This window comes from Xyrauchen texanus, chromosome 50 (assembly GCF_025860055.1).
Source record: "Xyrauchen texanus isolate HMW12.3.18 chromosome 50, RBS_HiC_50CHRs, whole genome shotgun sequence".
Classification (NCBI taxonomy): domain Eukaryota; kingdom Metazoa; phylum Chordata; class Actinopteri; order Cypriniformes; family Catostomidae; genus Xyrauchen; species Xyrauchen texanus.
This window is the reverse complement of record NC_068325.1, coordinates 10,624,445-10,636,870: the sequence shown is the minus strand read 5'-3', so window position 1 is coordinate 10,636,870 and position 12,426 is coordinate 10,624,445. Positions and strand designations below refer to the sequence as shown.

Below are 12,426 nucleotides of genomic sequence, written 5' to 3'. Positions count from 1 at the left end.
TGGAAAGGAGACGCCTGATTTCGTTGAGTGGCATGCCGATACCCATTATCCTGAAAATTAATATAAAAAGACACAAAGCTTGTGCTTGCATGAAAAACAGTTGATTTAATCATTTTTATTTATTTTTTATGTATTTAATGATTTCTTTTTTGGCCCTCCACAATATGCAAGACATAAATTCTTCAACATGAATTTCCCTCTGTAAGACCATTCTTATGTAAGTTCAGTTATGTAAAAATGGTCTTGCAAACAAATTTGTGTTTTGAAGAAGACAATTTGTATTACTTTTTTTTAAATTATTTACATAGAATTTAGTATTGAATACAACAATGCATGTAAGAATGGTTTGGCAAAGGATTTGCCCAAAAATTTGCATAAGATAAAAACTATTTACATAAGAATGTTTTTACAAACGAGTTACATAAATGTGCATTGTTCGATTTAAGAAAGTATGGTTTACAAATGATTTACACAGATATTTACATTGAATGTAACTATTTATGTATGAATGCCTTTACAAATGAGCAATACAGACATTTGCATTGAATTTAATAATTTACACAAGAACTATTTTACAAATCAATCACTCCAATTCCTTTTGCTCGTAAATCATGAGGCCCAATATATAACAAAAAATATTGTTTTGATTTATTTTATTTTTTTACAAACTAAAATCTAGCATGTTGGTTAAATGAATTATTTAGTGAACGAGTAATCATGATTGGACTTTTTCTGTGCCGTTTTGCGTGATCCAGCATTGACTGACGAGGAAGGACAAGAGCGATGAAGGTTTATGGCGAGGGTAAATGAAGTGTTTCCTCAGGCTGTGTTACTGACCATGCGTGTGAGCATCCAGGCTCTTGTGACAGCCGCTCACATACGCCACACACACATATGTACAAACACATAGACATATATGCTGAAATTCGCAAGATAGCTAATCTGGGAACTCATAATAAAAAAAGGCTAAATATCTTAATATGGGCCTAATATTTCAGTTTCAGACTATGTTTAACAGCAACAGTATTACTATTCTAAACCAAGTTTGAGAGGGTAAAGTGCACTCTTGTCATAAAAGCTTGTAAAAGCTCAGCGTTATAATCCTGAGGCCTGTTTTGTGGTACAGCAGTTCTCCAGTGGCTTCTTACAGTTGCCCGCTCTAAACAAGGACCTTTGGTTAATTAAGAACAGCCAATGTTCGCCATAAATCATCCCCGGAATAATAAGCGTCTGCCGCAGCCTAGTTTACCGTCTCTTAACCTCAGGTTCGCTTGTTAAATGCGTGTCAGCCGGATATATTTCTATTCTGTAGCATGCTGGAGGAATACTTTATGATAAGTACTTTAAATCATGGAAGTACTTGTTGTTTCGTTGTGCATATAAGTGCTTATGTATTTATATTTCTCCTTGTTTATTTTTAATGTTTTTCTTTTTCTTCTCGCAGGAAGATAACTTGAATGACATGTTGGAAACGCTGCACAACCACCCTGTGCCAAAGCCGAATACACCAGTCAATCTGAGTGTGGTAGGTACTGGTAAGGGCTGACGGTTTGTTTAAAAACAGAAGTAGGACCGACGGCCTCTCGCTCTGATAAGAGCCAGCTGCACAGCGTTAATTCTAATGGCCACTTGTGCAACTCGTCAAATCCAGCAGCAATCATAGGTTAACACCATCTTAAGGAGCCTGCCAGTCAAAGACAAACCTTCTATCTGAGATTGTAACTAGTTAAACATGATTACACTAGCACTGTGGAACCTTTTGAGTGATTTGTGAAGTGTCAGTTTACAGAGGACTGGATGATGTTGCTGTCAGTAACATTATGCTCATGCTAGCTTAATTATTCTTGCATGTGTATTTTGTAGTGGAGTCATGGAACATGTTATAACATTGATGTAGTATCTCCTTAAGGTTTACTCTTTGACATCACATGATTAAATGGCTTATATTTTGATTTACTGTATAAATTATTTGGAATTTTGACTTCTGCTGCCATCAGGCTGTAAAAATATTGCAGTTTGTCTATCCATCTATCTGTCTTTTTTCTTTTTTTTCTATCTATATCTATTTATATGTCTGCCTGTCTGTCCTTCAATACGTATATTTATTCCATCCATCCATCCATCCATCCATCCATCCATCCATCCATCCATCCATCCATCCATCCATCCATCCATCCATCCATCCATCCATCCATCCATCCATCCATCCATCCATCCATCCATCCATGTTTTCTTTCTGTATGTCATTATATATCTACATATCTATCTATCTGTCCGTCTTAATATCTTTTTATCTACATGCCTGTCTGTCCTTCGAAATGTCTTTTACTTTTTACCCATCCTAAAGGAAGTCTGTCTTCCTTTCTGTCTTTTTTTCTATATCTATTTATATACATGTCTAGCTGTACTTCAATCCATCTTTTTCTTTTCATCCATCCATCCACCCGTTTTCTTTGTCTATCAGTTTGTGCTTCAAAGTCTTATTCTTTTTAACCATCCTTCCAATCTTTAGTTTTTTTTTTCTGTCTGTCGTTGTATTCATTCTTTTGTCTGTCTGTCTGTCTGTCTGTCTTTCAATCCAGCATTTCCTTTCCATCTGTAATCCAATCTTTATTCTTTGTGCCTGTCCTTTCTGTCTGTTTGTCTGTCTATATTGTCTGTCTGACTGTCCATCTGTCTGTGTCTATATTGTCTGTCTGTCTTTTTTCTTTCTATCTATATCTATTTATCTACATGTCTGTCTGTCTGTCCTTCAAGCTGTCTTTTTCTTTCCATCTATCCATCCAATCTTTTTTTATTTGTGCCTTTATTTCTTTCTTTCTTTTTGTCTCTCTGTCTTTCTGACTGTCCATCTGTCTTTCTGTCTGTGTCTATATTGTCCGTCTATCGGTCAATATTGTCTGTCTGTCTGGTTTTTTTTTTCTATCTATATCTATTTATCTTCATGTCTGTCTCCATCCGTCCATCCAACCATGTTTCTGTCTATTTGTCTTTATTTCTGTCTGTCTGTATAATCCATCTATCATTCAATGTACATCTGATTTAAATTGACCCTTTCCTTCATTTCACAAGAAAAACCACTTGCATTTTGCCACTGGGCAAGTTGTGAAAGATCCAGTAAGCAGACAGTTGTGAGTGGCGAGTGAGTGTACTGGAGGGAGAGTGATGAAAAGAAAGAGAGAGAACGGGGCAGTTCTGAAATCTGGAGCTGCTGCACTAATCACATGGGAGACAGCTTTTCAATTTTGCCAAATAAACCAGTTTTATTCTTTTTTTGAAGTATGGCAAAAACTATCCTGGGTTTTGTTGCCCGTTTCTTCTTTTCTGGAAAACAATCAAAGTCGCTAAAGGATTTACGCTCTTCCACACTGCTGTTTTCTCTTTTCAAATATCAAAAGTTTCTTTTGAATTGAAAGCAAAAGGCAATTGTGCTCAAGAAATCTCCTTGATGCTCTTCCCATCTTCCCTCATTTATCTTTTTATCTGAGTATGGATAGAGAAAAGGTGTATAATAAAAACTAATCCTTGAATTTCTGCTCAAGACAATTACAGTAAAACATTAGACGTTTTATTTCATGTCCTGGCACTAATCCTAGTTTTTCCTATTGGAATTTTCACGATATCTCCTTTTTACTTGGCACTTATCAGATGCTTTCCATCCAGAGTGAACTACAGAGCATTTTATTGCTTAATTATTGCTGAGAAATATGTGACCATTAGTGCCTTTTCTAAAGCTTAATTTAGACACTCCAGTTCAACAGTAGTCAAAGAAGTAGATTCCATTGTACACAGCACAATTCTGATGCTGAAATCTGACTACGCTAGCATGTCAGGTCATTCTATATAATTTTTTGGTATTGTCTTCACTGTCTTCTAGTAGGTGGTGGGTTTACTTATCTCTGTCACTTTCCACTTTAATTCTCCAAAGTGACAGAATTCAATTTTTTGGGAGAAATATCTTTTTAATAATATGATTGGAAACATGAATGTTTGATTGCGTGTGGAATTTGAGAAGTGTTGTGTGGGCAGTAATGTTTAAATCAAAGATCTCGTAGGTGTGTGTTTGGGTGTGGTGGTGGGTGCTGGGTCTGGTATCCCGATCGCACTACAGGAAGTGGCAGGCAGAGAGCAATAATAACAAGCACTCTGGTAATGTGTGATTTTTATAAACACTGCTGGAAAGTGTTGGCTACCACCAGCTGGAACTACAGTCCACGACACACTGGGCAGTCAGCTGCGCTCGCTATGGGAAAATAAACATGTGTCAGCACACAGGCAAGAAAACCGCGGGGAAGATCTTTGACTGCTTTATTGTTATCTTTAAACTGTTTATGCTGTGTGATTAAAGTGAAATTATTCTAGACACAAAGATCAAAAATCCTAGATAATTGATTTGACATTGCACAGCAATGCCTACAAATCTGTTGTCATTTAATCACTGTAATCCAATAAAAAAGCGTAACGTGATAGTTCACTCCAAAAAATTTAATTATTTTGTAAGTTTTATTTTATTCCAAATCTCCCCTTTTTTTTTCCATGAAAGAAAGTGAGTCAAATGGTATGTATCAAGATGAATGTGAGAATATGAGACAGAATTTTCATTTTTGTGTGAACTATCCCTTTAAGAGATCTCTTGAGTATTCAGGAGCTGTACTTGCATTTGTTTAATCTGCATATTAAGCAACAGATGGGTACTCTTTACTCGACAAAGTGCGGCCCATCCTTGGGAAAGAGCAAAGCACGTTCAAAGCACAAAGAAAACAAAAGTGCTAAAGTTATTATGCAGCATGATATCTTTGCTCCGGAGCCTCTTTGATCCAGACATTAAACCTGCTCACTTGTTCAAACACACGCCTGGCAGACCCCTCTGATAATTTCAGAACAGACCAGTTGGCTTTTGTACCGTAATTAAGACTTTCTGTCCAATGTGTGGAGCCTCCTCTGGTAGTGTCCACAGGGGATCAACGTTTGTTGACTTCATGTATCTTATCTGTTGTCTGTATATATTTTATAATGTTAACAAGCACAGACGCAGTTCATGTCAATCACAGTTTATTGGTGCGAAACAGACAGTGAGGGAAGAGGGTCCATACAAATTGACTGTAACTTGGGAGGGTTGCTTTATGGTGACCTTTTCTTTATCTGCTTTTGTCTTTTCCTCAGCATTCATACTTCATAGCTCCTGATATAAATGGTATCCCCACCATACCTGAAAGTGTGAGTATATGTTATTTTAGTAATGTTTTTTTAAACCAGTATTCAATGCACTCTTAAAGTGAGATTGAGCACTTTAGCATTTAAAATGTATTTAATTGCATTAGATATCATGGTAAAACTTAATAATATAGGGATTATAAAGTGGTTCATTAAAGACTAATACATTTACAAATGCGTTATAAATCAATGATTTGCAGTTATAAAGGTACATACACACTGCCAGCGACATCGCGCGCGACAGCGACTCAATACCATTCATTTTCAATGCGAGCACAGCGACTTCCGGCGATACGAGCTGTCGCGACCGTTGGCGCTAGATGTGGGCGTGTCCAGCGACGCGACAAAGTTGGGAAAAGTTCAACTTTGGAGCGACTAACGGAAGCGACAGCCAATAGGAGAGACGACGGAGAGCTCACGTGATCCTTCTCTCTTTCTCTCAGCTCCTGCAGTAACGGAAAGATGGATGAAAGGCTAATTCTTGCTGTTAGAAATGTTCCAGTGCTCTATGATATGTCTCTTCCCACGTACAAGGACATTTTAAAGAAAAATACTGCGTGGAAAGGAGTATCTGAGATCGCGGGGATTTTATGGACCCAGACAGACCGACATTTGCATTTTCGCCACAGATAAACAGCCGCTCTGGCAAACAGCACGCATTGTTGCTCATTCATCTTTGATATAAAGCATTTTATGTACTGATTCCATTTATATTTAGTTTTTTCCCTACAAAATGTTTGTTTTTAGTGGCAAGAAAAGAGATTCGCTGTCAACAGCAATGGAATGGCATCCGTGAATGTCATTTATAAACGTTACTAGGCAACCAGTAGTGGGAACACCCACTAGCGACTTCACCGCCAGCCACTGGCGACCTGCAGCGATAAAGTCGCTGGCAGTGTGTACGCAGCTTAACAACATGCATAAAAAGGGTGCTGAATAGTGCGCCATTTTACATTGCATGTTATGAATGCTTAACACTTAAGTAACATATGAGAATGTATGTGAAGTGAACACCTGCAAAGCATTTATTAAGAGTTTCAATATTGTTAACTTGTACATAAAAGTTCAGTATGGTTTAATGGTCATCAGACTTAATTATATATGCTATAAATGTTCATCGCGTACTGAAAAAAAGTGTTTTTGCAGAGGACTTGATGGAACTAGGACTAGGTTAGTTAGAGCAACACCATTCTTTTGACATCAACGTCACAAGTCAAAGTTTTTATTACAGTAATGAATATAACGCAAAGCAGACTGTAGCAAAATGCAATTATTTCTCCTTTTAATCTCACTATAATAGACTATTTTTGCTACATTGTGGTAAAATTGCATGAATGGTATGAATTAGGGCATACAATATTTTTGATTATGGTATGAATACATGTAATTATTAAGCATTCATAACATGCTAGTTAAAATGCACATTTTAGCATCAATTGTTTCCAATTTCTGATATTTTAGCTAATGCAGTGACTTTTTTAAGTTTGGCGTAAGTGTCCAAATACTACAGGGGAACTTCTATATATTTTTAGTTGTATAAAAAGTCAACCATCAATGCCTCTACATCCAACATATTCCATTTTCCCTCCTTCCAGAGAAATTTAACTGAGTACTTTGTAGCAGTGGATGTGAACAACATGTTGCACCTCTATGCCAGCATGCTTCATGAGCGACGCATCATCATTACCTCAAGCAAGCTTAGCACTGTGAGTTCCCGCTGTCATTCCCATTTACACTTTAGACAGCTTTCTTGTTGTTCAGATATATTAATATACATTGTTGTATTCAATAAATTAAAATATATCTTTTGGGATTCATTTGCACTGTTGTTGGATTTAAAATAATGTGTTTTGAAATGTCTTAAATGAACACGATGTGTGATGAATGTATTCATAGTCTCACTGGTGAAAGATGCAGAAGCATAGGTCTTACTAAGTTTCTAGAGCTGAGTATCATCTTCTATCTACCTCATTATATAGTACACATCATAATGTCACAATTCAATACATAGTCCAGATACATCAGAATATCATAATTGGATCGTGATTATTACTGCTCAAAACTAATTTTGAAGTAATGTTTTTGTTTTAACCAATGTATAAAACAAACGTGTGTCCATGACATACTTTACACTGATTCAGCTCTCTTGTTTGGTGTTTTTCTTCATGCTTGTCCATCTTAGCATCAGGCTAGCTGTAAATTCACTTATTCACTTATCCCTTATTAGATTCCAGACTCTTCTACATATTTTCTATTTGGCTTATCTGCCTGAAAAAGGGAGTGGGTGCTTATCACACAGGGGCAGACGATGATCCAAACTTTCAGGACAGTTGGTGGAAAAGCGGCGAGTGATGTCATTCACTCCTTATCTCTCGATATCCCCCAGGAGCATCTGTGAAGAGAGAGTGAGTGCCGGAACCGAGGGGCTCCCCTCGGCTCCGGAGGAGGCTGTCGGAATGACCCAATCCGTGGAGTATTCACTCCTCCGGGCTGCCGCCTTCATTCTGTGTGCTCCCTGACTTGAGGGGTTAGAATGTGTAAATCATTAGTCTCTTGGGTAAAGAGTTTTTTTTTTTTTTTTTTTACCCTCTCTTAATGTGATTTACTGTGCGGAATGGGAGGGTGGGCAACCTTGAGTTTATGAAAACTAATATGCCAAATGAGTTACTCTGAAGACTAGTGCTATTAAGGTTCCACCTCAGTTAAGACTTTCATCTTCTCAAGTCCCGAAACCATCCGTCTTCCTCTGTTCCTTGGCAGCCCCAAGCAGCTGCAAAACTGCAAGCGTTGTTCCATAAATGGACATATGGCCAATTTGTTGAATTGACATGGCAGTTCTATTTCTACAAAAACTAATTCTGTGTGCTGATACCGATTTTTAGAACACCATCTGCATATACCGATAGTTTGGTGGTTCTTATTTTTTATGCTACCAAATCACTTTCAAATCACTGATCATTAATTGCTCAACTTCAAAAGAAATATAAATAATAACATTTTCCTATGTCTCTACATGTTTTCCATGTTTCAGATTTACTAGTTTAAGTTATAAACAAAACATTGAACCAAAAAGCACATTATTAACTCACATTAGCTGATTTTTTATTAGGCTTTTGTTAGGCTCATATTAAACTAGTAAGATTTCTTAATTGTTTAATGTTTTTAAAACACTAAGTGAATTCTGAATGATAAAACTTGTTCCTTTTTGCTGAAGCAGCCTCCGAATCCCTAGTTGTGTTTAGCTATTAAGACGAGTAATCAAAATAGCGCTGTAAAAAATGTTAACGGTAGTTCCACCTCGTGTAATTCTAGCAATGCAAAGCTCACAAATTATAACTCTACTGTCATAAGCTGGGCTTCCTTCCACATATTTTAATAGAAATTGTGTGATGTTGTATAAAAATGCTGGATGGAAACACCAAGATGCAAATAAACTCTTAAAAATGCACATAAAAATGTTTAAACTCACTCGAGGTTGATCAATTTTTTATTCGATAAGAAGACGTGCATAAACTATAAACTTTGGTAAACACATTTACCAAATATACACTATAGTCCTAAAAAAAGTGCCTGGCATGTTCTTCAGCTGTCGTAGACCATCCCCCTGAAGATTGTGCATTCTGAGATGTTATTCTGCTCACTACAACAGAGTGGTTATCTGAGTTACCATAGCCTTTCTGTCAGCTCGAACCAGTCTGGCCGTCTGTAAATTCTAGAGACTGTTGTGTGTGAAAATCCCAGGAGATCAGCAGTTACAGAAATACTCAAACCAGCCCATCTGGCACCAACAATCATGCCACGGTCCAAATCACTGAGATCACATTTTTCCCCATTTTGATGGTTGATGTGAACATTAACTGAAGCTCCTGACCTGTATCTGCATGATTTTATACATTACACTGCTGACACATGATTGGCTGGTTATATAATTGCATGAATATGTAGGTGTACAGGTGTTCCTAATAAAGTCCTCAGTGAGCGTACTTCTATAGATTTTCGACCAATACATCTGTTCATCTCTAGTTTTAAGGTCAGAGATAGCCAGGGTGTGGTCAGCCCAGAGCCGATTGTCACTGTATCTCCAGCAAGCCAACAAGATAAATAAAGAGAGGAAAGAGAATGAGAGAGAAAGAGAATCCATTATGCATGCAGCTGGTGGACCCTCAGTGTTTGGTGCCCTCAGTGAACCTGCTGTGTCAGTCTAGCAGAACATGGGCGCACGCTTGCCTGTATTGGAAAGCAAAGGAATAAATCATGATCTTACAACAATGCATCAGTTGACTTATTGCTGTTTTGTGACCAAAGGTAAAGAAGTACCACTGTTTTAAAACCATGTCGCAGGCTCTGGGAGGCAGCCGCCCATGCAGTCTTGTCATATGCCAGTATAATTGTGCTGCATCAGGATCCCTCTAACTAGTCAACTGGGAGGCCCTGGCTCGTTTCATCTGCGAGACGCCCTCGGCCGGCCCAGAGTCTTGACAGCCGCCTTCTCATCATGCTGTCAGTGGTATGCTAACAAGACCAGATCCCATCTTGGCCTGCGGTGCTAGCCACTGAGTTTCCTTTTGTCCTCACACATTTTCTGACTTTCTTGTTTTACACTCTGCTCTGCTATATGCCGTCATGTTTTTGTTTCTTCTTCAAGCATCTCTCTTACCACACCTTTAATAGACATTTTATCTTGCTTTGGCACTTCCTGTTCTCCTCTTTGTGGTATCGTGTTGCGGTTGGTGGTGGGGGAGGTGGTTTAGTGGTGTTTGGTGCCCTGCGCCCTACCTGTACCTTTCCTTTTTTTAATGTCACCCTCATGTTAGCGATACACCTGTGCCGGCGCCCCCTGCTCAGAGCCGAGAGCCATGCGTTTGTCAACAAGAGGGGAGCGAGAGGCTTGGTAATTGGGAAACAAGGAGAGGACCAGGAGAGAGAAGCCTTGCTGGTAGCAGAAGTCAGCACAGACTGTGGCGCTGTCACCCTTGTCAGGGGGAATCGCACCTCTAGTCTCCAGTCTGCACCAATCACCGATTCCACCGTGAGCTTTGTTGCGCTTATCAAAGAACGGGACCTTTTTTTACTTTGTCTATTCTTGGAGAAGTTGCCATGGATATTTTTTAACCCTAGCTTCTCCTTAGATGTTGGGGAATATGTTCGTCAACTTGTTTACATAGACAGGGTTCACTGGAAAGGTGTTACAAAGTGTATCTTTAGACTTCATCTAGGGAATATAGCTCAGCATGGAAAAATGGTACAAATGTACTCCTAGAGAGTAGTATGAATGTGGTTTGATTGTGAAGTGAGAGTTCTGTGACTGTCACTTGATTGGGCAAATCCTGAGTTTGCTGAACCAAGACTGCAAAATCCTTCTATTTGCTTTCCTCTCAAGAGAAATTTGTTGGTCTATTTCTATCAGAGCTTCTTATATGCTGCTTGGCTGCAGAAATATTTGCTGCTGATCTCATTAGATCTCTTAATGTATGAAAAAATGGTTTTAATACATTTTTGAACGAATCGGCTTGAGCCTTGACCGTCAAGATTGTTTTATGCGTCAGCAAAAAAAACAAGTGTCCTGAAATTTGCATTTAAGTTTAAAGAAATTGTTCACAACCTAGTCCCTTCCAGTCTTTGCAAACTTGAATGACATTCTTTCTTAGACTGAACACAAAAGGGACAATTTTAATATCCCTTTCTTTATTTTCAATTCAATTTACAATTGCATTTGATAATGACTCACTTTAAAGTTTAAAAAGAACCCAATGGACCTTCAAACAATGCAAATTTTCACATGAACAAGCTTCTCTTATAGAGCTCATGAATATGCGATGGATGTCAAGATTTTCACTGAAATGTACTTATTTCAGGTTGCTTCTCACCAAAACCTTGCAACTGCCTTCAGAAGAATTTTAATATAACTCACGAGTCACATGGTCTACTTTTATGATAATTTTGGGTCCTTTTTTGAGCTTTAAATGAGTCACTATAATATGGAAGCCTATTTCCGCCACGTAGAAAAAAAATCGTCAGAATTCTGATATAAAAAGTCATAGTTAAGAAATAAAAAGTTATCATTATGAAATTTAAAAATCTAAATTGTTGGATACTAAATCACAATTATGACATTAAGTCAAAATTTTGAGAAAAATGTATCTCATAATTATGATTTAACATCTTATGTTTAAGTAACTCATAATTTAGAATTTGTATTTGATCATTTTTACTTAGTAGCTCATATTTATGACTTTTTTTAATCTCATAATTATGACATTGTATCTCATCATTTTGACTTTCCAATGTGTCGGAAATGAGCTTCCATACTATCTGACTGTGATATTAATTAAAACATTACTTTTTGTGTTCTACAGAGTAAATTATGACACAATTTTCTTTTTTTTTGGGTGAACTATTCTCTTAAATGTTTCGGGTTAAATGTAGCCAAAGCTTTATCTACTGCATTTATGGCATTCTGCCAAATACCACAACAAATAATTTTGATGTACTCGTGTTTATATAATAAGAAATTAAAAAAAATAAAAATTTACAGAAAGAAATTGGCCTGTATACTTTAATTATAAGTGGATAGTGCTTTAGTTGGAACCTTTCTTTCAAATATCTCAAAAAACATATGCCAGAGTAAAACGATTGCATAGCTGATTTTGATTTCCATAGTTCTATCTTGATTCATGTAAGTACTGTTTCATGTGTTCTTTGGAATGGCCATATTTAGAAAGGCCTCGTTGGTTTATCCTTTGCATCTCTGTACCCGGTCACCTATGTAAAAATCTGCTCTCTGGCTGGTCTCCATAGAGAACACCTCCACTTAACATGTCCATGGCATGCTCATTACAGCAAGCGCTCAACGGACTCTGCAGGATCCAGCCCTGCATCCAAACAAATCATAATCCAGCATTTGTTCTTGAGGAGGGCTTCTTCATTCAAAGGAATATCAAGCATACACATTCCTTTTTGTGACCATTTGGCTTTCTTCACTAATTATTCATTATACTGGCAATCTTTTTTATTAGGTGCAGCACTCAAACAGTACATTGTGGCCCAACTATAGATGGCAGTGGTAGAGATATTTCTCTTAAATGGTCACTAAAAGAAAACTATGATTGATTTTCTTGCAGGACTATGATGAAACTTGTTTTTACCAAAAATGTTGCCTGGGAAAGATATCAAGAGTAATTTGTTTTTGAATTCCATCTTTTAATGTTTATC

The 12,426-nt window shown here is 37.5% G+C and overlaps 1 protein-coding gene across 1 annotated transcript in view; it reads left to right on the top strand.

The window, feature by feature from the left end:
• The window catches only part of LOC127641302 (DENN domain-containing protein 1B-like), a 122,204-nt gene that overhangs the window by 60,407 nt on the left and 49,371 nt on the right, over positions 1–12,426 (top strand). The window contains exons 7-9 of the mRNA XM_052124211.1: positions 1,445–1,525; positions 5,164–5,217; positions 6,810–6,920. Of these exons, the coding sequence (XP_051980171.1) occupies positions 1,445–1,525; positions 5,164–5,217; positions 6,810–6,920 (246 nt within the window). The remainder of the gene's footprint in view (positions 1–1,444; positions 1,526–5,163; positions 5,218–6,809; positions 6,921–12,426) is intronic.